The sequence below is a fragment of the Carassius gibelio genome, chromosome A22 (assembly GCF_023724105.1).
Source record: "Carassius gibelio isolate Cgi1373 ecotype wild population from Czech Republic chromosome A22, carGib1.2-hapl.c, whole genome shotgun sequence".
NCBI classification, from domain to species: domain Eukaryota; kingdom Metazoa; phylum Chordata; class Actinopteri; order Cypriniformes; family Cyprinidae; genus Carassius; species Carassius gibelio.
The window spans coordinates 20,932,135-20,959,526 of NC_068392.1; the positions used below are offsets into that span (position 1 = coordinate 20,932,135).

The following is a 27,392-nucleotide window of genomic DNA, read 5'->3' on the forward strand; positions in this document are numbered from 1 at the left end:
CAGCGTGCCTGTTTGATCTCTTTCTTAATTAACTTCTGGAACAGCAGCCTCTGAGATGCCTTAAAGCCGCTCTGAACGGCTCTGATCAAATGCTGAGGTCTTGGCCTAAAAAGCAGGGACGCGTTTATCTTTGAGCCGGTTTCAGAAACGTGAGCCCGGCTGGCTTTTATCATAATCTTGCGCTTGTGTTCCCATGAGATTAGATAGCTCTGTTTAAAATGTAAAAATTCTGAAAATGATCGAATGTTTGGTAATTATTATTAGAATTGACACTGGTAAAAAATAAATAATGAAAAAAGTCAGTAAAAAATGATAAATGGATAAATTGAATGTAAAGCTTGTTTTATTCGAGCTGTTGATGAGGTAAGTTTTTTTTAGTGAAGCTTGGAATTCAAGTTTTTGGATTTTTCTTGGTATTGTTGCACATTTTATTAAATTTTACTCTGTTTACTGTATAGAGGTGTTTAAAATGGTAATTCATCTCAAGTAGTGTAAATGAGAATGAATTAGTCTTTACCTGCCGTCTCCATCCGTCCGCCCAGCACCCAATCACAGAAGCAGCCGTCTCCTCTGCTGTAAAGCATTCGAGTCGAGGGTTTTGCCAAGGCTTAGCCAGGTTTCTCCAGTGGTCCGCTAAAGGTTTTCACAAGCTGTTCTTCAAAACCATAATTCCATCATCGGGGAACTTTGTTTGACCAGATGCAATTATCTGCTTGTGATGCATATGTGAAAGTTTCCATAAACCATATACGTAATAAGTTATAAAAATAAAACTGGTTTTCTTGATCCGCAGAATATTCATAGCTAATGTTCTGGATTTTGGATGAAAACAGTCATATTCCATACCAAAGTGTAAAAATAAAATACGGGAAAGAAATTACTGCATGTGTTTGCAGCCATTACAATTTCATGCAATTCTACAGAGTTTAATACAATATGACCGTTATTTTATTACAATTAAGCCAGTTTTCATGCATTAATGCAATGACATGGTAACACTTTACATTAATGTTTTATATTAGTGAACTTTAATATGTTATCTAACATTAGCAATGAGCAAGACATTTGTTACTGTATTAATCTTTGTTAGCGTTAGTTGGAAAAACATAAAACATAATCAGATTACTCTTTCAAGGAACTAATAAAGTAATGTATTAATCTTACATTTTTAATGCAATTTTTAAAGTGACTTTTTCAGATAAGTAATGCACATTACTTTTTCCCATTTATTTATTGTGAAAGGGTCTTTACAGCTGCCAAAAATATAACTTGTGGTTTCTTTGTGATTAAAAACCAAATAAGCAAGCTCAGCCCAGGTGACAAAAAGTACAGCAAAAGTAACGTAACTCACTTTCCATAAAAAGTCACGAAATAAAGCAGTTACTTTTTCATGAATAATGTAATGCATTACTTGTTAAAGTAATTTCCCCAGTACTGTGTGTGTGTGTGTGTGTGTGTGTATATGTTATTTTTTATTTATTTAGTGCTTACATTAGGTTTTAGGCTAGAAGATGAATGGAGGGGTTTGAGTGTGTGAAGTGGACTGGTGAATTCTGGCGAGCTCTTGGGAGCGCGAGTAGTTCTTGTTAGCTTTGATAGGAGAATGAGAGCGATTACAAGAAGTGCATGTGCTTTACGTTACATTGGCTGGCCCTTCCCCCATCCTGTATTTAGCTGCATTCCCCTCCTTCCCCACAATGCCGCCCAGATGATATTTAATGAGGAAAATGTGTGTGTATTCCTCAGATGGTGCCGTGTGCTGCTTTCTCCCCTCTTATGCACAGGAGCAAATCTTCAGATCAATAATGAACGGGACTTCAGGATCATTTAGGTCATGTTTAATCCAGAAGTTTGTTTAGTTTGACATTCAGAACAGAAAAAACATTTTCTTTCATCCTCTAGCTCTGGAGTTTTGGTTTATTTTAGCGTTTGGCTGTTTGTTGTAGTGTGTCTCGTGTGATAAACCAGATCTGTTAGTATTAGGGCTCCATGGCGTCTCCTGAATCACTCGTCACACGCTCCTGTTGTTTAGAGTTTGAGTGTGTGAATGTCTCCTCGTGCTCCTGTAATGTCAGAGAATGGCTAATGGCGTCATGTTCACGGTCTCATACGGCAAACATGTGGAGGTCACAGGAGGCTGCGGGACGTCCTGTAGTATCTGACCCCCAGGACGGGACCACATCCCCTGAACAAGTGCTTAGTCATGAACTTGGACTCAAATTAAACACACATGTTCTTCCTTCTTATCTTGGTGCATTAGATTATTGATGTGGACTGACTTCTGTTTTAGTGCTAGGATTTGTGCAACAAAAACAGAGTCTGATTTTTCAGGATAATTTTCCAGCCTAACAGTTTAACAGGCTGCTTCTGCACCTTTAAGACTTCTTAATGTAAATGGCCTACATCCTATTGGTTAAAACCTCTTGGCAGACTTACTAACAGACTTGTTGGGTCTGATATAGCCCCATCATTTCGTCTGTATCTATCTATCTATCTATCTATCTATCTATCTATCTATCTATCTATCTATCTATCTATCTATATCTATACATATCTATATCTATATCCTCCTGTTGTTAACGTTGTTCTTCTTTGTTTATGTTGTTGAACGCCGCGCACAAATGACATCTCTGTCGACCAGTTTACATCACGTCCCAGTACACACTGTCGGTGCGAATGCAACACTTTAAATGGTACTGGGAAATAGTTCACGCAAAATCATCCCTCCGTCCGTCTGTCTAAAGGTATAAAAGAAAAATATTATTGGTTTTTACGTGATGCACCTTCAGAATACAGGCTGCTCCACGAGTTGTCTACACAATGCCTATAAACGCGGTGTTTGTTATTTCCAGGGCTCTGCTGGTTTGAACCCTGGCGATCCCCCCCCCCAAGCTCACCACCCATCATCACTCATGTAAACACAGAGGAGCCTGAGCTTTTCTTCTGGCCCTGCTAATGACGGAAGGTGTTGGGTTTCCACAAGTGTGGAGGCTCACTTTGACCCTTCAGACCTCCCTGTGAATAGCAGTGAACAGTGAATGGAGCACAATACAAACTGTGTCACGGGTTTCACGCTCCAAACGCTGTCACTGTCCTCGAATCAGAATGAAAAAGAAAGACCTCATTAAAAGAATTAAAATTCGGACCGTTCTTGACCATTAGTTGCAGTTTGGCCCAATATTTTAAGTGTTTTAACAATTCATTCAATGCTAATGAATATTGAAATAAATTGTCCACCAAAAGTCCTTTTTTTTTTTTATTAAGATTTGAATTTAAAAGATTTGAATATTTGCATGTAAGATGTAAGGAAAGATTTCCATCATTGATCTGTTTTGAGAAAATTTGTCTCATTGTCTCGACTTGAAATCCCGTTTAAACTCTTTTAATATGCACTCTCGATATAGTTTGTCCAGTAAATAATTGCACATAAGCAAATTCCTGTTGTGGCACTCCCTCAATACCAAATGGGCATAATGTGTGCTAATGCTCTGAAATCGAATTCCTCTGTGGTCCCTTCCGGCTGTTTGGTGGACCCCACCCCGTCCTTCAGCCGGCACTGCTCCTCCATCTGGTTGCATGTTATGATCCTAACAGTGGCAGCTGTTGAGCCGCGTCAGGGGACGATATGACGACTGTGATGCGAGAACAGCTGCACAAACAGCTTCCTTCCTGCATGAAAGGAGTCTTCCACCTATTCAACTGATGATGGAGCGTCTTGCAGATCTCCCTGCTTTGGGGTCAAAGGCGGGACGTTTTAGGGCTAACAGGCATTGGCGTCTAGTTTCCCTCATGGAGAGAAACCACTAAACGCCAAATACTAGTTATGCCTGAAGCTAGATCTTGTGGTTAGATGTTTGTGATCACTGCTAAAATGTTCCTTTTCATCAATTCTGTGACTATTGATAGGAAAATATGTACATATTAAAAACATAATTCATTTATTTTACTGATAGACCATTGTTTATTTGTTTATTAGATGTTATTTGGCCATTATTTGAGGTATAACTATCAGCCAGTGGCAGTTTCTAGATCTTCTGACCACATAACAGATGCACGATTATTCATTAAAAGATAAAACCTTTTGAAAGTAATTGGCGCTTCAAATTCGGTTTGTGTTGATTGCATTGTTTAACAAGTTTGTTTTCATAGGTGGCGACAAGTGACTATTAAAAAGTGTTTTAGTCATTGAATCATTCATTCAAGGGATTTGTCGAAAGCACTGCTTCATTCAGTAATGAGACAAGTGAAGTATTTGAGAACGAGACATTGAATCATACTGTATATAGAGGTCAGAATGGCAGGAGAATCGTGATCTCTATTTGAAACAAAAATCCTGATTCTCAATTTATCCAGAATGACAGTATTCTATGTTTTGGTAAATTGGTTGCGAATTTGTCGATTGTCATATGTTTATGGCTTACAGAGGGTTAAGTTTAGGGGTGAGGTGCACCTTTATTATTAGCTCTATCAAATCATATAAATTCATATGAAGTCACCAACTTGTTAAATAGGGTGTTTTCTCTTGGGATTTGGATAGGGCACAATTCATGCTGTTATCAGATATTAACTAACTTATTGCTCAATTACATGTCATTTTATTTTACGTCTAAAGGGGTGTTGACATTTCACCAAACTTTGACAATCAAAGTCACGTCACATTTCAGGTCATTTCAGTCAGTAGTTTAGCAGATTTCCTGAAGAGTTCAAGCTGCTCGTGCAAACTGCTTTGTTTTCTGTTTATGTGGCTACAATGAAACCTTTTTGGTACAAAATCCTGCTTCACGCGATGCAACTGTATATAATATGTGAATTATATGAGTATGTGACCACTGCACCTCGCAACATTTTTGCTTCAGTGTCAGCGAAAAAGTCTAAAACATTATCTCATGAATTTTAAGTGTCCGTTTCTTTCCCCTGTTATTTTTCGTGGGCTGACCCTCAGCGCTCACGTTTCCAAACGGGCCGTTCTCATGCTTTCAGCTCAGATTAACAACCCAATTAAAGGGCTTGTGTTTTAAGAGGACAGGTGGAGTTCATCAGGTGGCTCTCTTCATGTGTCGCTCCTCTACTTTACTGTCTCAACATCTGTGGGTGGCGTGTCTAAAATTACCGTACGGTCTCAGTCCACCACCCTAATGGGCTTTGTTTCATATGTAGTACTCATAAATCAACGGCTCTTTCAAACTCACCCTCCCTAGCATACCGGCTGTGCTTTTAGTTGCGCCTTACGTAATCAGACTCAAGTCAAGTACTCGTTATTAGATTATATTACATTTATAATGTTTAGAATCAAATTAAAGTTCATTTTTATGGATTACATGGTTACATATTTTTTCCTTGCTTTTTTATATTATTAATGTACTTTTATTAGTAAGTTTAATCAAAAAATAGTCAGAATGCATGACCTAAATTGAATAACCCGGACTGCATTACTAACTACAGTTTTCATCATGTAATCTGTAATCAGTAATGGATTTCCGTTTGTAAGGAATCTACCCAGCGTTGAGACAGAATTGGTGTCTAGAATGGAAATTCGACTCCCTCGGGTCTCTCTGGAGTACTTTATTGTGATCCGAAAATGGCGCGTTCGGCTGAACTGTGGGACAGTGTTTATTTAGTGTTGATGACTGTACATTATCCCTCACTTGTTTAATTGGAAAAGCCGTCATGACTCTGATACTGGCTGATTAGTGGTTTTCTGATTTTCCAGCATAGCTACTGGAGTTCGACCGCAGAAGCAACTTATAAAGTTCAGCTCTGAGACGATCGCCGCATTAAAGGCCCATTGTGAAGGTGGTACAAAAATGAACCGTGGTTTTAATATAGTAAAAGTGTAGTTTTACTACAGACACCATGGTTACACTGTGGTTAGTTTGCAAAACCATGGTCCATTTGTGGCTGCCATGGTTTAACTACAGTTACCATTTTGGGGTTTTTATTTATGCTTGCGAGGTTGACTGACATTTGCTGAGATTTTGGTTCTTAAGGTAGGCTAGTGTATGTTTTATGTCTACAAAGTTGTCCGAAACTGACTGTTGCTGCCGAATGTCTAGGTCCATCCAGTATCTTGAGGTTTGTGTGTTGAAGGAAGCCAGTTTGAACAGAGTTTGATAGTGTTGGAGCACAACCCGTGCTCTTTGGAGAGGTTTTGTGAGCAAGCCTAATATGTGCATAAGTTTATATGTTCTTCAACCAATCAGGTTCCTCTCCTGGTTCTCTCCTGGCTTGTTAGTTGTAGAGATGGCATGAATGGAATCTTTGTCCCCAAAAAATTCAAATTCCTCCACAGGAATCCAGGAAGTGGAGAGTAGCTTCAGCCAGGCTAGCGCTCCTGCCCCAAAACATCCTGTTCTCATCAGGGCCAATGAAAGTCATGTGGGTATTGGTGTTTTGGCTTTTGAGAACTTAAATAATTGTCAGCAAATAAACACAACATGGATAAATGGTTTCATTTAAAACCCTGGACACCCTTATTTAGACATGAATTGATGCTTATTACAAATAAAAATGTATTTTGATGAGAGTTCTGCTTTTAAAATAAATGGTCAGTTTTTGGCATGTAACCTCTCTCATCGAGTGTCTTCTGTCCCATTTTTGTTTGGCTGATTTGATTATTAGCGCTTACCTGAACAGTGTAGTGCTCTAGGTTTCATTTGCCGTCTTTTACCAGAGAATGTCAGAATTGTGCACAGATCCTGTTTGTGAGTTAAACCTCTCTGCAATCGCTGTAAAATCATTGTGCTTTCGGTTTGGTCACTGTCTGCACTCCCATTGGATAATTTATGCCTCATATCAATGCTCATTTGCATAAATTTGAGCTAAAGTTTAAGCTTAAGTAACATTAAAAAATAAAATATATTTTACTAATTGTCAGAATGATTTTATGAGTCAAGTATGGCTGCATGATTTGGCCAAAAAATTATATATCAGGTATTGTGTCATAAATATGATTCTTTTGTTGTTGTTTTTTTATCACAAACTAACAAGTGGTCCCTTTTGTCTCCTAATTAATTACTGTTGTTTTTGGACCCTAATCAACCTTGATATTATATAATAATAATAATAATAAAATAAAAGTATCGTATCCGGTACACTAGTAATCATAACCTGACTTTGATTAAAAGTTTAGAAATGTAAATTTGTTGAAATTTTTTTAATTTTGTTATGCATTTGTCATTAGTGTCAGTTTTAGTTTCAACTAAATAAAATAAAACAATAATAATTATTACTTTTTTTTTCTTTTTTGATATTTTAATATACTTCAGTTAACTATAATAATCCAGCGTAGACACAGTGTGAGTCTCTTGTGGTTTGAACTGTAGATATCTTCCCATCGTTTTAACCATGCACTTGTACTGTAATCTACATTTGGAGTTTCTTTATCCTGTGTTATTTAAAGCGTTTGATTGTGGCCGGTCACGGTCAGTGGGATTGTGTAGTGATGGTCAGCGCAGCTGTGTGGCTGGTGTTGAGTGGTGACTTAATTCTGCCTTATGGTCATACAAGAGCGAACGGACAAGGTCTTCTGGTCACGCAGAGCCGCAGATAGACTGTTTCTCTGACCAGGCCTGAGATGGGAGAATGTGCATAAGGAGGGATATATGTGTTTATTTGTGTTAGTGGTTTGTTTTCCTGTGTATTGGTGAGGCTTTGTGGCAGGACTGAGCTGCTACAGATGGAGGAACACATCAGTGCCTGGCTCTAGGCTACTTTGCTGTGGCCTTCAGTTTGTAAAAGCAAACAACAGTTTATTTAAAAAAAAAAGTATTGGAGTGGATGGAATGAGAGCTTGCGTAGGAATGAATTTTAAAACGCAGTTCATTAGAAAAAAAGCATCTAAACAAAAGTCTTCTCCAGTGAATGCTTTGAACCCTTCAAGTACCCTTACCCCAAAGGCTTCGACTGTAACTGAGGGACAAGATGAAATCTATCGTAATGAATGTCTTGAATGTTGTCCATAGAGATGAACTTGCATTGAGTTCAGGATATTTCTGTAATGCTGTAGTAGTAAGGTAGTTCTCCACAAAGCTAGTAAACGTCAGCTGTTATGTATAATGTCTGGAGAAGCTGAACGATTTAGCTGTTTAAGGACAATAGAGATCTCATAGTGTCAGGCTCATGGAGAAAGTAAGAAGATCTTGTATCCTGGAGACTTGCTTGTACCGACATGCTTCTGACCTCAGAATACAGACGTAATGACTGCTGTCTGCATGAGGGGAAACAATGAGACCGTTTACATGTAGTTTTTGGTGATTAGCTTTTGTCAAGAGTTCTGTGGGTGTGCATGCTTTGCTGGCGTAATCATAACCACATAAATAAAAAACACAAAAGATTTCTTAGCCATTGGTAAAGACTACAAATATTTGTCTTATATTGTTTGGTGTCTGTCAATCATTACAAATTAAATGACTACTTTTTAAATAGTTTTGACAAAACTCAATCACACTTAGTCACACTGATTGAAATATGATAATCTTGTACGAAAGTGATATAGAAATACAAAGAGCAAGAAAATGCATTCGCTGTTATTAACACCATAAAGTCCATTAAAAACTCGGGTTCATTGAGAAATTGCAGTGGGTTTGTAAGTTTAATGAAACTCTAACAATTAAAACATAAAAATATCAAATGAAAGTAAATCATTTAAGAAACAACAATCAAAATAAAACACTTAGTAAAAAAGCTGAACTATTTGTTTAGCTGCATGTCATGTGTTACTTAATTATTAACTTCTTACCTTAAAATCTCAGGGGTGCTTAATTTGACGTAACCTCTTACCTTAAAATCTCAGATCTTAATTTGACGTAATCCATGTAATCAGTCACTACCCAGCTCTGCTGATGGGAGAGGAACCCAAGACACAGAGTATGCTGACCATATAAAACTGTGCAACATTTTGAACATCACTAATGAAATTGAGTAGGCTACACCTGGACCTAAAGATCAATGCATGACCAGGTCTCAAGCTTAATCTACTGACACAGGTGCAGGTGGAGATGACAGCAGCAGATGGATGTGAAAAACTGGGTTTAATAGGCTGATGTGACATTGACATCATGCCAAAGTGAATTAAAGACAAGTTATCTTGGTCCCGACAGGTGCGACCTTTCTTTACCTCCTCAAACGTTCAGCTACACTCATGAAACAGCTCTTTATGGGTCAAACTCAGTCACTGATATCAGCTGTCTATTGAGCGTGTTTTACTCTGCTCGGTGGGGAATCTGGGCTTCATTTCCCATTCCCAGTGCATGCTGGTCCTCTCCCAGCACGAGCTGTGCTCGCTGGAGCGGGACTGACTACTGTCTGTCTGTCTGCCTGAATGGACAGTCTTCAGAGCCTCGCTCAGTGGGGTAGAGAAAGGGCAGAGGCGCCAAAGATTAGACCCTGTAGATGCCTGTCATTCACAAGGCCGCCTCTTTCATGTTTAGATGTAAAAGTTGGCACGCTGGAATGCTGTTTTTACAGCAGTGATATAAAACGATCATTTGCGTTTGAAGATCTTTTCTGGTGTTTTTGTCAGCAAGCAAGCATGAACCTTAGTATTGTTCACAAGTGTCTCCCTGACTAAACCAATCAGTTGCATCTGATTTTATATAACCCAGGAACTGGGTACTCTTTATGTTAAATAAGCTATGTGCTCAATGTACTTCTGAACAGCCTTTGTTGATTGATTCTGTAGTAAGTTTTTTGGCTATGAAAGGTTTCATTCAATTATATTGCTACTAGTGTTCCTGTAGCTCAATTGGTAAAGCACCGCGCCATCAAGTGCTAGGTTGGGGGTTCGATTCCCTGGGAACACATGATAAGTAAAAATTGATAGCTTGAATGCACTGTAAGTCGCTTTGGATAAAAGCGTCTGTTAAATGCATTAATTTAATTTAATTTAATTTAGTCCTGCAACTGATCAGCCTCAATATAGCCAACTATTTGTTTGTGATAGACCTGGGCAACATTTTTATAAATAAATACCATAATATCTGACTACATCATCCAAAAACTGCATTCCCCCTCTAAAAACACATTATCAACCTAATAGCAACATCCTGGCAACCTTCAACATCATCATGCAAGCACATAGGAACTTCCAACACAAGCTCTCATTAGCAACTCATTATAACATCCTAGCAATCCACACTATGAAATAATGTTGTCCAAATGAATTAAGGTAATGTTAATTACCACTTTTTGCACTCTTGGTCCATGATGTATCATACAGGTATTCATGTACTCATCTTGCATGCTTAACTTCAGTAAACTGTATTTCAGTAGAATACAATTCAGGTCTTTTTTCATGCTATAGCCACACTTTAATCTAAAGAAGCCAGTGCCAATAGTTTTACTCAAATACATAATGGTTAAGTTTATTGTTTGAGTCTGAGAGACTGGTCAGCGATAAAAGTTTTCTCGTCTCGTCTAGTGGGGCTGGGTCTGTCTGTCTGAAGCACACCTGGGCACCTGGCCTTGGTTCCAGCTGGATGAAAACAAAGAACGAACTGAGAGTCTGAGGGAGGCGTGAGGGGGTGTTCTGCTTTTTCTCAAAGCTACATTCCTTCACCTGCATTTCAGCATTTTACTAATCAAGATCACAAGTTGTCCGTCTGGACCTGTAAGCACTGGCACTAATCTGCTAGATTAGATCTTTAGGGTATCTTTCCTCATGCCTGTGCTTTTGTTTCTTCTCCTAACAGTGATCCTGGTGCAAGCCGCCTCATTCTCTTTCACCAAAGAGCCAAAATCCCAGGATGCCTTGCATGGGCGCAGTGCCATTCTGCGGTGTGAAGTAAATGACCCTCAAGGTGTCATCTACTCCTGGAAACACAACGGTGAGAAGGTCACTAATTCAGAGAGACGATTCCTGGAAGGAGGCAACCTGAAATTCACCGCCATAGACCGAACGCTTGACTCGGGACACTTCCAGTGCTTTGCTTCAAAGAACAGCACTGGTGAAGAATACCAAACTGGGGAAGCCTCATTCAACATCAAATGTGAGTGTAGGCTCAAAATATCCCCTCTCTTTGAGTCTGAACAAGTCAAACTCCTGGTGTTTGCTAGAGGTTGATCAATATGGGTTTTTCACTGGCCGATTCTGATGCCGATATTTAGAAATCAGGGCAAAACAATATAAAACTGCATTTAATTTTGAAGCGTGAAGCACTCATTTTATTCAACAAAATACAATCCTTTTGGAAAACCTATTTGTGGCAGTCAGTTTTGATATAGTGATGAGCCGTCACAAATAACTTGATTTATAGGAAACACCGGACACTGCTATAAGTCAAATGGCTATAGTGATAACAAAAATAAAAGATTTCACACATATTACTCAGCCTGCTGCTCCTAACTGCTTAAGTGAAAACGTCGTGGAGGATATTGTCAGACCTACACACACATTTCATAAGGAAAGTTAACGTGCATGTTATAATCGGCCCAGAAGTTTTGTCTGAATTGAACGTGTTTTTACTTTCACTTGCGAATGACTTGTTGCACCTATGAATATGATAACTTTCCGGCATCAATTGTAATAGGGTAAATGCAATTCCACTTTCGAGATGGGCTGTGTTGCCTTTGCCATTAGCTGAAGCTGTGTGTGAACAAGGCTCTGCTGCAGAGTGTGAGAACTCCTCAGAGGGAGGACCACAACAACGCTTAGCTGCCAGTGCACCTGCCTATAAATCAGCCTAATTTGCAGCACAATCGACCAATGCAGATTTATTTAAAAATGCCAAAAATTGTCTGATTAATTGGCTGGCCGATCAATCAGTCAACCTCTAGCCCATTGGCTCTTCCTAACCAACTTTACCCCCATTGCGACTACAGCAAGCTAAACAACGCCCGCGTGAGAGAAGGTTATTTTGAGCCAGCAGTGGAAGCCAGACAAAGCACTCCTTTCTGCCCAATGCCAAGATTAATAGGTTGAAATGCAGTGTCCGGCTGCTTGTGTCAGATAAAAGTTAAGGTCAGCTGAACCGAGTGGCCTATTTTTGCGGTGGGCACAAAGCATGACCAGATTGTGAATGGGGGAGTTTGTTTTTGACAATGAGCGCAGAGGGTTTCAACAAGGGGGTTCAACAAGCCATCTCCTGATCATCAAACTGTTAGTCTTTAACATGTCTGTCTTACAGGGTTGGAAAGTGGCATGGTGAGTCTGAAGAGTCCAGAATCAGAGGCAGAGATTCAGAGCTCCTCTCAAGTGGTACTACGGTGCAACATAGACGGACACCCACGGTGAGGAATCGCATGTCTGATTCCTAGCCTTCGATAAGAAGCATGCTATGGATTGGGTGCATTTAGCTACACCAGCTCATTTTCACCTCATTGAGTATTGCAGTTCATAATGCAAAGCACCTTGTGTTCTTGTCATGAAGGTCAAGGTACAGTCTTGTTCAAAATAATAGCAGTACAATGTGACTAACCAGAATAATCAAGGTTTTTCGTATATTTTTTTATTGCTACGTGGCAAACAAGTTACCAGTAGGTTCAGTAGATTCTCAGAAAACAAATGAGACCCAGCATTCATGATATGCACGCTCTTAAGGCTGTGCAATTGGGCAATTAGTTGAATTAGTTGAAAGGGGTGTGTTCAAAAAAATAGCAGTGTGGCATTCAATCACTGAGGTCATCAATTTTGTGAAGAAACAGGTGTGAATCAGGTGGCCCCTATTTAAGGATGAAGCCAACACTTGTTGAACATGCATTTGAAAGCTGAGGAAAATGGGTCGTTCAAGACATTGTTCAGAAGAACAGCGTACTTTGATTAAAAAGTTGATTTGAGAGGGGAAAACCTATAAAGAGGTGCAAAAAATGATAGGCTGTTCAGCTAAAATGATCTCCAATGCCTTAAAATGGAGAGCAAAACCAGAGAGACGTGGAAGAAAACGGAAGACAACCATCAAAATGGATAGAAGAATAACCAGAATGGCAAAGGCTCAGCCAATGATCACCTCCAGGATGATCAAAGACAGTCTGGAGTTACCTGTAAGTACTGTGACAGTTAGAAGACGTCTGTGTGAAGCTAATCTATTTTCAAGAATCCCCCGCAAAGTCCCTCTGTTAAAAAAAAGGCATGTGCAGAAGAGGTTACAATTTGCCAAAGAACACATCAACTGGCCTAAAGAGAAATGGAGGAACATTTTGTGGACTGATGAGAGTAAAGTTGTTCTTTTTGGGTCCAAGGGCCACAGGCAGTTTGTGAGACGACCCCCAAACTCTGAATTCAAGCCACAGTACACAGTGAAGACAGTGAAGCATGGAGGTGCAAGCATCATGATATGGGCATGTTTCTCCTACTATGGTGTTGGGCCTATTTATCGCATACCAGGGATCATGGATCAGTTTGCATATGTTAAAATACTTGAAGAGGTCATGTTGCCCTATGCTGAAGAGGACATGCCCTTGAAATGGTTGTTTCAACAAGACAATGACCCAAAACACACTAGTAAACGGGCAAAGTCTTGGTTCCAAACCAACAAAATTAATGTTATGGAGTGGCCAGCCCAATCTCCAGACCTTAATCCAATTGAGAACTTGTGGGGTGATATCAAAAATGCTGTTTCTGAAGCAAAACCAAGAAATGTGAATGAATTGTGGAATGTTGTTAAAGAATCATGGAGTGGAATAACAGCTGAGAGGTGCCACAAGCTGGTTGACTCCATGCCACACAGATGTCAAGCAGTTTTAAAAAACTGTGGTCATACAACTAAATATTAGTTTAGTGATTCACAGGATTGCTAAATCCCAGAAAAAAAAAAATGTTTGTACAAAATAGTTTTGAGTTTGTACAGTCAAAGGTAGACACTGCTATTTTTTTGAACACACCCCTTTCAACTAATTGCCCAATTGCACAGCCTTAAGAGCGTGCATATCATGAATGCTGGGTCTTGTTTGTTTTCTGACAAACTACTGAACCTACTGGTAACTTGTTTGCCACGTAGCAATAAAAAATATACTAAAAACCTTGATTATTCTGGTTAGTCACATTGTACTGCTATTATTTTGAACAAGACTGTATACTTCACATTCCAGATTTTGCTCTGTCTGTCACAAAATAGTATACTCTAGATCAGTGGTGTCCAATCCTTCTCCCCGGAGACCCACGTGCTGCAGATTTTAGCTCCAGCCAGCTTCAACACACTAGTCTGGAAGTTCCTAGTGAGCCTGAAGACTTTAATTAGCTGGTTCAGGACAGTGGTCCTCCAGAAACAGGTTTGGACACCCAAGCTCTAGATGGATACGTAATGGACCTTTTTGCTTTTGTCTGTGGACAAGTATGGGGTAATTTTGGACTATGGACTAGGAAAGCATTGGACTATGCTGATGTCTGTGCCAGAGTGAAATGTAAATAATGGACTTACACTTTCTGTTTAAGGCATGGGTGCCCAACTCTGCTCCTGAATGGTCACTATACTGCAAAGTTCAGATCCAGTCCTAATTAATCATATATGAATGAGCTAATCAAGTCATTCCAGATTACTAGAAACTTCCAGGCTGGTGTGTTGGGGACAGGTTGCAGATAAATTCTGCAGGACAGTGGCTCTCCACAAGCAGGTTTTGACATCTTTTGCTTAAGGGCTATGTAATTTTTATCTAGCTACCCGAATAACAACACATACACTTGCAATGCGTTGAACAAACACTCACATCTCCCGAATAACTCTAATATTCCCAAATTCTGTGCTTACATACTTATTCATATAGCAACGATTTTTGACAACGTACCAACAAATTGTATGGAGAAAGGGATTGTGATCATCTTTGCACTGATTTGCAATCCACTTGTGGCTTTTTGCCCCCTCACTGATTCATTGGTTGTTGGTCATTGTTGCTGTACCTTTCTTGATGGAGACTGCAAGTTAGAAATTAATCAGAGCATCTTTGACTAATTGGAGCACACTATAATCTAGAGATTTATGTAATCTTAAGTAGCCAACCCTACTTTCCTGAAGACTTCAGGTCCAACTCTGCTCCAACACACCTTCCTGTTATTTTCAAGTAACCCTTAGCACCTTGATTAGCTAGTTCAGGTTTGTTTGATTAGGATAAAACAGCGGTGGGCAACTCTGGCCCCTTCGAGATCAGAGGTGTTTCTCAATGTCAAGGAAGGATCCAATGAAGCTAGTATTTCGAGGATGCTACGTCATCGACATCCCTCGAAGGACTGTTCCAATGTCGAGGATCCTCTGAATTTAAACCAAGGACTGAGTCCTTCGTTCAAAGAATATGCCATACACAGGAAAGGATGCATATGTGTATCCTTCGCGCTCTCAAATCACCCACAATCCTATGCGCACAGCTTTGCTATCTAACGTTAGTTAAAAAATGTTGAACGTTAATGTAGTCGGAGCGTTAACAGTTTTTATTTACGTTACCAAACATTTGTTATAACTGTAGTAAATATAAGTAAAGTTTGACGTTTAAATGCCAGTACAAATTACTACCATATTGATATTGTAAATTATACAAATACAAATGGTTAACTGAACCGGACCTGTCATTTAACAATTGGTTGCGTCATCGGCATTTCTTTTATAAATAACTAGTTAAGTTGTCCAAGTAATTTAATGATAAAATTCACAGCGTTATTCAAACGGACTTTTTCACTGACGTAATGACGCAATTACGTGCACTTGCTAGCCTGTATCATTTACGTGTTCTCCGAATGCTAAAGAGGAGTCTCGCCTAGCCTCTAAAGAAAGTGACTTGGAAGGATCAGTCCTGCCAAGGAAGTATCCTTGACATTGAGAAACGCCTACTTTCCTGCAGAGTTCAGCTCCAACCCTAATCAAACACTCCTGATCCAGCTAATCAAGGTCTTCAGGATCACTAGAAAGTTACAGGTAGGTGAGTTTGATCAGAGTTGGAGGAAAACTGGACCTTGAGGGCCCTGAGCTAAACTCTGCAGGCCCCTGATCTAAAGAAAGCTTTCATACAGTTTTCTCTGCTATAGTAACCCTGCTCTTGACTCTACAGGCCAACCAGTCGCTGGCACAAAGATGGAACACCACTATCAGAGAAGAACTACAAAATCAACAACAAAAACAGAACGCTTACACTGCCAAATGTCAGTCCTGACGACAACGGGGCCTACTACTGCTGTGCCAAAAATACAGTGGGCAGTGTCTGCAGCAGTGACAACTTCACCCTCAACATCATAGGTTTGTGTGTTTGTACTATTGTGTTTCTTTGGTAATCAAGTCTTATGTTCCTGTTACGTAATAAATGGTCTCGGTCTCTCTGTAGATAAGAGTTTCCCTCAACCGGTGGTGAAGCCAGAAGATTTGGTTGTAATGAGGAACGAAGAAGCACTTTTCCACTGTCAGTTCACGGCTGAACCACAGCCTACCGTTGAGTGGTACTATGAGAACGAGCTGGTGCTCAACAAGAGCCGGTACTAACCTTTAATTCAGTTCGAGTGTAATTACAAGAAATGAGTGCACTTCTTTATAAAGTTCGAAAGAGTTTCATTTGTGCGATTTGAATATTGCAACGTTAGCATCATGTGACTTAACTGAGGACCGAACAGTTGGATTTTGGAAGTTAAAATCTCTTTCATTTGCTCTATCAGAAATGTATCTTTTAGTGACAAATTCATTTAAAGTTATCTTTAACCTGCGAATTAGCACACATTTTACCATTGACCTCTATCTTTTCTACAGCATCTTCATCCTGAGCAATGGATCCCTGTACATCACTCAGGTGAAGCAGAGAAACACCGGCCTGTATAAATGTATGGCTAAAGGGCCCCGTGGCCCCCCCGTGTCTCTCGAGGCCTCACTGCGAATTGCAGGTAACAATCTCAGACCTGTTCATGTGCAGTTAGACATGCAGTGATGTAGGAGCTACTTTTACTTTGTTTTCTTTAACCTAGTCTTGAAAGGTTTTTCAAAATGTAATGAAACCAGTATGAATACAAAGAGTACATTTCATCACAAAGTATTTTGTCAATCTTTAGTACGCTACCTGCATATAAATCAACTTAAACCTTAAAGATATGAATTAAAATCCACAAAGCTCCTGTTCATGGAGTCTTAAATGGATTCATTGAGGTATAAAATCATTAAGTGAATATGGAAGCAGACTAAGAATTGTTAAATTCCCTTCTGTTCAACCCTAACAAAGATTGCACTGCATCTCACTCTTACTGTCTGAATCGAGGTCTGGTGTGGGTATCACTGACGGGTGAACTCTGGGCTCCTGATGAAGTCGATTTACTGAGTGATTATCTGCGGTGAAGCTCATCTAATCACTTTCTGTTTACAGCATCTGCTTGGGTGCTTTTACAGGACAGAGCAGCTTACACAGCTCAAGTGTCATTGTTTAGAGTGAAGAATGGACTGTTTGGAGCCCTTCTCAGATACCTCACATTCCACGCTTCCACGCTTCACTCTCAAACCTGTTTCTTGTCACCTTTTCTCCTCAGAAATCGAGGACATGATGCCTAAACAGTCCCGAGTGTTCCCTGCAGACTCTCTGGAGCAGGTGACATGTCGGGCGCCCCACGGACACCCCAAGCCAGAGGTTTGGTGGGAACATGCGGGACAGCGAGTTCCAGCCGAGGGCCGAGTGTACCAGGACGGACTAAACCTGATTTTCAGCCCTACTCGTGGTGAAGATTCAGGAACCTACACCTGTTTTGCACAAAACAAGGCTGGACAGAGGACACAAGAGTTAGCTGTCACTGTCGCAAGTAAGTCTTCGGCCAGAAATGTGTGAATGCAAGTGCATGTCCTGTGGTGCATAACGTGTGCTCAAGGCAGTGACAGAGATTCCTCCAAATATCTATGAAGTAACTTATTTGCTTAGTTGTTCAGTCTTCTGCTATGACTGAAAGGCTTTTCTGTCTGGAGTTTATGCTAATACTTAGAATGCAACACGGATGTAACACATTTCAGAACAATGCAAAAAAAAAAGCTTGTGTTCCCAGAAGCATTTAATTTGCACACTCCTCCAGTAGCATGTGTTTCGGCCTTATTGTCCTCTAATGAAATGTCTCTCATTCCATTTCCCTTCATTATGACTAGAGCCCGACCCAGATATCATTTTGCTGATATTATTGGCCAATATGAGCATGTTGCCGATATATCGGTATTGGCGATAATACTGCCTATACTAAAAAAAATTAAAATATTTTTTTTTTACAGAACATGTAACACAGATAAAATGATTGAAATGGTGTAACTACTTAGTTTGTCCAGCAGAACACATGCCATTGTTTTTTACTTTGATTAAACCCTTTAAAGCTTAAGTCTATGGAAAACCTTTGAAACTTTGAACGACTGGGATGATTCCCCGATTCGCTCGGTGCATTGGCATAAAAAGTTAATGATGCAATGCTTCTGTTTAAAAAGTGTTGCATTTGTATCGCAATGCATTGTTTCTGATGCATTTGCATTGGTAAAAAACTATATTAATATATAATTATTAGTGGATGCACTATATTTTTATTTTTTAGAAAGTGACCAATTATCTGTGACATATTTTACACTGAACAAAATTATAAACACAACACTTTTGTTTTTGCCCCCATTTTTCATGAGCTGAACTCTAAGATCTAAGACTTTTTCTATGTACACAAAAGTCCTATTACTCTCAAATATTGTTCACAAATCTGTCTAAATCTGTGTTAGTGAGCAATTCTCCTTTGTCAAGGCATTTGCTGTCAGGAGTGGGCGAGGTACGCGAGAGCAACGAGCACTGCTGTGCGTGTTTGCACTAAACCGACTGAACGCAATCGAATAGTTGAGTAATAATTCTGAATAAAATATACATATTGCTAAAATATTTGTTGTTGGACATTAAATGTGCCTTTTGCAGAAATTTTAAACCTACATATGTGTATTTTTATGATAACAGTACCTATTGTAATGGGTAAATCAAATGTAAGCTAGTACAGTACTAAATACTAAGCTCATATGAGTTAATGTGTGTTTCTTATACCAGTTAAAATAGTCATTTTCTTTATCTATTTTTCTTTTTAATTCAGTGATTTTAACTTTTAATTTAGTTATTTTAATACTTTAAACAATTTTAGATTATGTTCTGCTATCTGTTCTTCAAACTGTCAAAGGTACAGCTGTCATAAAGTCGGAGAGAAAGGAAGGATGGCTACTAACTGTAAAAAAATTAATTTAAAAAAGTCAGATATTAGTATGTGAGAGAGTGGCAATATCATTACATTCCTATTGGTCAGTGTTTGCTTTATGGAACCAAATCATTTGACAATAAGTTAGACTATTTAAATTTCAATGGAATAAAGTTTAATGGAATTAAATTTAACAAAAAAAAATAATAAACTTCAACATTACTCTTGTGTGCACTGATGTCAGACTCATTTTGGATAGTAAAGTTTATTGTTAAATGCCCTGCCTCCATATCTCTGTCACGTCATTAAAAATGTTTGATCTCCACATCTGAGTGATCACAGCAAAAATATTTTATTTATATACTGTATTCTATATATAGTCCAGTCAAATGCTTGTGTACATGAATGAGAAAGTTTCCAAACCTTTGACTGGTACTTTACTATAATATACTAAAGGTTAATTAAATGGATCATAGTTGATCCGTGATCTGTACGGACCAAGCCCCATGGTTTGGCATGCATGTGATCTGCAGATTTATTGCAAAATTTAACCATAATAGAGTATAAGTTTATAATTTGTTCATAATTACACACGCAATTGAATTTCAAACATTTTCAGTGAAAAAAGGCTAACTTGATTCATTACTCGCGCTCTGTCCTCTAGGCACACAGCCGCACACTCATTCCTCTTCTGAATCCTCTGAACACACACATACAGGTGCTGGTCATATAATTAGAATATCATCAAAAAGTTGTTTTATTTTACTAATTCCATTCAAAAAGTGAAACTTGTATATTATATGCATTCATTACACACAGACTGATATATTTCAAATTGTGAATATTGTGAAAAGGTTCAATATTGAAGACACCTGGTGCCACACTCTAATCAGCTAATTAACTCAAAAAACCTGCAAAGCCTTTAAATGATCTCTCAGTCTAGTTCTGTAGGCTACACAATCATGGGGAAGACTGCTGACTTGACAGTTGTCCAAAAGACGACCATTGACACCTGTAGGGTAAGACCCAAAAGGTCATTGCTAAAGAGGCTGGCTGTTCACAGAGCTCTGTGTCCAAGCACATTAATAGAGAGGAGAAGGGAAGGAAAAGATGTGGTAGAAAAAAATAGTACAAGCAATAGGGATAACCGCACCCTGGAGAGGATTGAGAAACAAAACCCATTCAAAAATGTGGGGGAGATTCACAAAGAGTGGACTGCAGCTGGAGTCAGTGTTTCAAGAACCACTACACATAGACGTATGCAAGACATGGGTTTCAGCTTCACATTCCTTGTGTCAAGCCACTCTTGAACAACAGACAGTGTCAGAAGCGTCTCGCTTCAGAAAGGACTGGACTGCTGCTGAGTGCTCCACAGTTATGTTCTCTGATTAAAGTAAATTGAGCATTTCCTTTGGAAATCAGGGTCCCAGAGTCTGGAGAAAGAGAGGAGAGGTGCACAATCCACGTTTCTTGAGGTCCAGTGTAAAGTTTCCACAGTCAGTGTGATGTTTTGGGGTGTCATGTTATCTGCTGGTGTTGGTCCACTGTGTTTTCTGAGGTCCAAGGTCAACGCAGCTATATACCAGGAAGTTTTAGAGCACTTCATACTTCCTGCTGCTGACCAACTTTATGGAGATGCAGATTTCATTTTCCAAAAGGACTTGGCACCTGCACACAGTGCCAAATCTACCAGCACCTGGTTTAAGGAGCATGGTATCCCTGTTCTTAATCGGCCAGCAAACTCACCTGACCTTAACTCCATAGACAGATTTTGAAGAGGAAGATGTGATATGCCAGACCCAACAATGCAGAAGAGCTGAAGGCCGCTATCAGAGCAACCTGGGCTCTGTTATGCTGTTATGTTGTATTTCTTCCTCAATTCCCTGTCTTCCTGTTCTGTCTACCCCATTGTATGTATGTTATGTATGTATGGACAGGTTGATGGCTAATTTCGCTGGTACTTGTGACTAGTGACAATAAAGGGCTACTACTACTACTACTACTACTCTGATAACACCTGAGCAGTGCCACAGACTGATCGACCCCATACCACGCAGCATTACTGCAGTAATTCAGGCAAAAGGAGCCCAACTAAGTATTGAGTGCTGTACATGCTCATACTTTTCATGTTCATACTTTTCAGTCGGCCAAAATTTCTAAAAATCCTTTCTTTGTATTGGTATTAAGTTATTTTCACATTTTCTGAGATACTGAATTTGGGATTATCCTTAGTTGTCAGTTATAATCATCAAAATTAAAATAAACATTTGAAATATATCAGTCTGTGTGTAATGAATGAATATAATATACAAGTTTCACTTTTTGAATGGAATTAATGAAATAAACCAACTTTTTGATGATATTCTAATTATATGACCAGCACCTATAGAAATAAAATTATGACAAAATACTCATCTCGACAATCATTCATGTATATGCAGTCAGTTATGTCACAACGGAATGAAAACAGCTGAGAAAGAAATGGAATGTGAAGTTTATCATCAGATCCGTGCATCAGTTCTTAAAGAGACGGCAGCATATAAATACTGCTGTTATCATTAATGATCATTAGAGAACAAAACAGCTGTGATAAAGATCTATATTTAATTTATACAGTAAACACTATGCAGTGTTATTTTCCCTAATTATTGGGTTTTTGTATTTGAATACTACCAACCTTATTTTATTTGTAACATATTGTGTTGCCACTTTCATATTGCTGTTCACTCAGCGGTTGATGTGGTTTATACACAGGAAATGCTCCAGCTCAGCCACTGCATGTAACTTTTAAAGATTCACTTGTGTAAAACACCCTAAATTGTATTAATTTAATTTATTACCATTATTTTGCTAATAAACATCTAAATAAATACAACTTTTTGAAAATTCATTATTAATTATCGCCGCAAGCGATTGCAATTGGAGTATAGTTCTGTGCATAAATACTAACTGCATAGATAAACAGCACTGTCAGTAGGAATTTCATAATCTAGAAGGACAAAAACATTATTAATAATTTTGATATAACATTCCAGTTGAGAAAATGCAATAAAATACGATGTTTTGTTTGTTATATTCCAGAGAATATTATTCAGTGAATTAACATTATCCAGTTAATTATTCTTGACTCTGTAGCTATTGAACAGCTTATAAGCCTACTAAAACTGTAGTTTAAAATGAAGTTGATATGACTCCTGTCCTTTATTTTCTCCATTTGAAAACATTAGACATTCTACAATTATTTTGCATTTTGCTAATATTAGTGTTGTTTCTGTTGATGTTTTTTTTTTACTTTTAAAAAACATGACTGAAAGAGGAAAAACCAAAGTGAAGTATGTTCTTACTTCACACAGTCATTTATTTACTTTATAACTGTTATAATTGGTTCCGCATATCGGCCATCAGGCACATAAGCATGCAGATAATTGGTATCGGTATCGGTTATACAAAATATATATCGGTCAATCACTACTAATTATGACCCATACTGTATGAATTAAAGTCCTGTAGGTGATCTATAACAGTAAGAAAGTCAGGGTTTTAAATACGTTACTATTCTCAGTCTAACAACTTCCCTTAGAGACTTGTCAGCTGAAGTAACCATTTTTTTTTTTTTTTTTAGCTGTGATTTTTAGTGTGATGCAACAGGGTTTCAGAGCAGTAGCCTTGGTGTCAAAATGTTTAATGGAAAAATTAAAGGAGAGAAACAGCAGTAGTATTAATGTTATTATTAATATATTGCACTTTTGACCTACTTTTGAAATTAATCTGGCCTATTTTATTGAGATCAGTCTGCACCGCACTGTCCTGTTGTACCGTAACCAGTCATTCTTAATTTGTCCTTCCTGTCCAATTCAGTACTGTACTGTATGGCTGCAGCATACTTTGAAATTATTGAAATATCACAGATGTAAATATCACAATATCCATATCACAATGGCATGCAATATCTAAATCATTTTAATGAGCTACATGCTAGCAGAGTCTAAAATCATGCTAGCAATGTGGTAAAACTTGCCAGCAATGTCCTGAAGCATGCTAGCATTATATATCAATCTAAGTTAGATTTACCTGCAAAAATAATAGGAGCTGGGTATTGCTAAGTGAACTGACTTCCCTCAAAAGCCCTTTTCACACTGCACGTTGATCCCGGAAAATTGCCGGATTCCCTTCTGTGTGAACATAAAGACATCCCGGGATTGAATCCAGGTTCATTTCCGGTTACATTGCAGGGTTCAGTCCCGGAACGAGTTCTGTGTGAACAAAAGCTGGAACCAATGCCGTAAAGGGTGTGTCTTAGTGATGACACACGTTATTGGGTGACTCTTTTACCAGGTGTTTTGAAGGCAGATCAACGTTCGCGACGTTCGTTCCTCACTATCTGCGCTGAAACTGAGATTGTTCGCAGTTCAAGTTAGTGTTAATGTGCCTAACGTTTAACGTTTTCGACTTTCGATGCTGATGTCATGTGTCATTACGGGACCTTTACGGGTTGTGTGTGAATGCACGCACAGATCCGGGAAATCACTGGGAGTGTGAATGAACCAAAATCGAATGATCCGGGAACCACTGCCGGGATACATTACCAGTGTATTATCCAGAATTTTGTGTGAAAGTGGCTAAAGAAACAAGTAACAATTTCTGCTGTGAAACTGTAATGTCTTTTACACTCTTGTCCATTATTGCTGTTGTGATCCTAAACATCCAGCCAAACCGGAGTGGATCCAGAAACCTGTGGACAGTAATCTGGAGGAGGGGCGCGCTGGATACCTGCACTGCCACGCACGCGCCACACCTGAACCCGAGGTCACATGGTACCGCAACATGCAGCCAATCAGCGGCGAGGTGAGTGGGACAGTGATGTCATGCTGATATCATATTCGCAACACAATCTCTAACTGCGTCCTGAGGCGAGAGGAACCTTTTGAGGTCTCTGAAAACGAAGATGTGGTGATTTTTCTACCGGGGAAAGATGATCCTCTGCTGCACAGTAGATCCTGAAGTTATCATTAATGGAGTAATCATGTTGTCACACGCTCTCTCTTTTCCATAAAGGACGTTCGCTTCAAGCTCTTCTCTAACGGAACGCTGCGTATAAATAACGTGGAGGTGTACGACGGCCACATTTACAGCTGTGAGAGCAAAACACAGGCGGGAAAACTTCATGCCCAGGCGCGGGTATATGTGCTCGGTGAGGAACATTTGTTGTGTGCTGTTTTATTTCTAAATTTAACTGCTGCTTCATAGTGGGTTTTCAAATGGCTGATGCCATTGTCTGGATGTCAAGGTGCCTGAGATAATGCCTATATATAAAAGCCACTCGAGGCTGTGTGTTGCAGAGCACTTCTCACCAAGCATTCACTGTTGTGGTATCTGTTTCAGAGCGTCTGAAGTTCACACCGACGCCGCAGGCCTACCAGTGCCTGGAGCTCAACAAGGACGGACTTCTGCAGTGTTCGGCCAAGGGCAGACAGCCCCCGACCGTCCGCTGGATCAGGGCAGGTCTGCCACAGACCTACTGACTACCATTTGGGAATTTGAGCCCAACAGATGTTACATGCATTGAATGTGGTTTCCAAATTCCTGTAGCATTCTTTGGCTATTCCTCAAATTTTGGTCACATGACACTTGAGACTATTCCTGTCAAACGTTATTAAAGCTTTGTATTTTATCAGTCAGAAATCACAAGATCTTAAATGCTTGCTATGCTGAATAATTAAACTCTTAACTCAATTAAATGATCCTGAAAGCCAACTTTCAAGATCAGCCATATTGTCAAGTTTACTTTTTGGAACTTGTGCAAACTTTGATATTCCAAAAACTCAAGAGTTTGGATTTGATAAAAAAAAAAATAATAATAACATTTTATAAAAGACTCTATAAACAGGCTTTTAGTAGAGTGTTAAAAGTTTTGTTCATGAAAATAATCTCCACAATTGAGCAAAACGTTTATGAATTTTGTAGCCTAAATATAATCGCCAGAAGTGAAAAGCTGAATTTACTAAGCTTCACTATCAACTTTTACAAACTTCCTGATGGGTTTCTACTGTGCTTAGAGAAAAGCAGCGGTAAAGCCAGACTAGTGATTTGCTCAATGCTCGATAATTTTACCCTATCCATTTCCTAAATACATGTTCTTTTATGCATTACTTTTTTTTTTACTTTATCAGAATATCATAATTCAATTCAAGTTTATTTGTATATCGCTTTTTACATTACAAATCATTGCAAAGCAGCTTTACAGAAAGTTAAGTTGATTTGGTGAATGTGTGTGTGTCTCTTTGCACGCATGCAGACGGCAGCGATGTCCCTGTGTGGGTGGAGCAGAAGGGGGGCACACTGTCCTTCAGCACAGTGACGCGGGCAGATGCTGGGAACTACACCTGCGTCGCCTCCAACAGCCAGCAGGGAGAGATCAGAGCCGTGGTCCAGCTCACTGTCGCAGGTACTGGGGAGAAAAACATTGGTTTCTGATGGCTTTGCTTGATCCATATGCACAAGACTCTTCAAGACAGAGTTGAATTAGTGTTGGACCTTGACATTCTGTATCTGTATTTCTTTTCTTTCTACTCCCATTCTTTAGTTTATGTGGTGTTTAAGCTTAAGCCGGAGAATACGACAGTATATCAGGGACACACCGCAGTGCTTCACTGTCAGGCCACTGGAGACCCTCCTCCCTTCATCCAATGGAAGAAAAAAGACAAATTTCTGGAGGCAGACAAGAGCAGGTAAAACCAAATGGTCACATACATCACAATTTTGAGTCCAAACTGAAGCGGGTTCATTGGAAGATTTGAGAGAAAAACTCTGGTTTATTTGTAATTCAGGTTCCAGAAGATGCCCAACGGTTCTCTGGTGGTTCATGACGTCAGCATGGAGGACACGGGAAGCTACACCTGCATCGCAGGAAACAGCTGTAACATAGCACACACTTCGGCAGAGCTCTATGTTGTTGGTGCGTCATTTTTTAAGTACCGAATCCATTAGTTTTCTTTTCTGGATGAGTGTCTTTTTGCAGCCCCTAAACCTGGATTGTTGTAATATTTGGTCCACTGATTAAGGAGGTTCTCAACCGGGGCGTTTCCTCCGAGGAGGCAAGGGAGGCAGTGTGTCCTCAAAATATTGGATGAGGGAAAAAAAATTGTATTACAAAAATAAAACCGCCCATATTACAAAGTATAACATTAAAAAGTGTATAAATCACTTGTTTTTCTAAAGTAACGCTGTCCACAGCAACACCCTCAGGTAACGTTACAAGCCCATTGACTATTAACAGAGACCCCAATGCGTGACTTTGAGGGAACGGAGGAACGTCACATGAGAGGAGGCAGTGCCTCCATTGTGATATGATTGGATCTGATGGGTTATGTCTTGGTGTGATTGTTTCATGTGACAGCTCAATTAAATTATCTTGAATGCCAACTTTCAAGGTCAGCCCTATTGCCTGTCTGCAGTTTTTAATTTAGACAAAACTTTTCTTTTTTGAACTTCTGCAGTGAACAAGTATGCAAATATAACAAAACTAAAGTTAACACGTGGAAACTCTTTGATATTCCAAACAGTTTTTCCGCAACACAGCAAATTTATCTGTGAAGACATCAAACAGGAAGTAAAGTTGCAAAGTAAAGTTACAAAGTGTAGTGAAAGCGACTGTGTGGATAAATATAGTGTCCCATACTTGGAATTTGTGCATTTCACCCATCCAAGCTGACACGCACAGCAATATAAAGGTCACATTAACAATATTGTTGCAGACAAACAAGGCTAATCTGTCTGTGGTCAATAGTGTAGTGATGTATGAAGCACAGCTCACATAGAAGTCACTTTCAAACCCAGCAGTGACAAATCCGCATGACCAACTTCTCTTTCGTCTCTGAAGTCAGTGGTGGTTTTAAAATATATGTTTTTGGTTAATTGCCTGAACATAAGGTCCGTGGTTAACACAAGATCAAGATATTTAATATATTTGTTATATTAAGTCTTAAGAATTTTGTCGTTAACCAATCTTATTTTCTGCGCTTTATTTCAAAAGCAAATGGCAAAATAAGGCAACCAGAGTAATGCTAACTTCTAGGTTTACAAAACACATCATCCCTGCAGCACTCAAAGGGACCATTTCCTGCTAGTTAAAAATAGCGAATGATTAAATCTTCTCTTAGTCTTATCCTTTGAACCAATTATAATTCTTTCTCTTTGGGTTTATGTTACACTGTGTCTGAAGCCGTGTACTCCTCGTAGCCATGTTTAACCAATTTTTCTACTGGATGGCTCTTTGAAACATGATATAAGCGGCAATACAGTTTCAAAGTTCACC

At 39.2% G+C, this 27,392-nt stretch overlaps 1 protein-coding gene across 1 annotated transcript in view; it reads left to right on the forward strand.

Annotated features, from left to right (window-relative positions):
* Window positions 1–27,392, forward strand: part of LOC127943301 (inactive tyrosine-protein kinase 7) — a 40,298-nt gene that overhangs the window by 3,724 nt on the left and 9,182 nt on the right. The window contains exons 2-13 of the mRNA XM_052539650.1: window positions 10,689–10,985; window positions 12,123–12,225; window positions 15,967–16,151; window positions 16,237–16,384; window positions 16,653–16,783; window positions 17,417–17,683; window positions 23,787–23,923; window positions 24,134–24,269; window positions 24,461–24,580; window positions 25,374–25,523; window positions 25,662–25,806; window positions 25,906–26,033. Of these exons, the coding sequence (XP_052395610.1) occupies window positions 10,689–10,985; window positions 12,123–12,225; window positions 15,967–16,151; window positions 16,237–16,384; window positions 16,653–16,783; window positions 17,417–17,683; window positions 23,787–23,923; window positions 24,134–24,269; window positions 24,461–24,580; window positions 25,374–25,523; window positions 25,662–25,806; window positions 25,906–26,033 (1,947 nt within the window). The remainder of the gene's footprint in view (window positions 1–10,688; window positions 10,986–12,122; window positions 12,226–15,966; window positions 16,152–16,236; window positions 16,385–16,652; window positions 16,784–17,416; window positions 17,684–23,786; window positions 23,924–24,133; window positions 24,270–24,460; window positions 24,581–25,373; window positions 25,524–25,661; window positions 25,807–25,905; window positions 26,034–27,392) is intronic.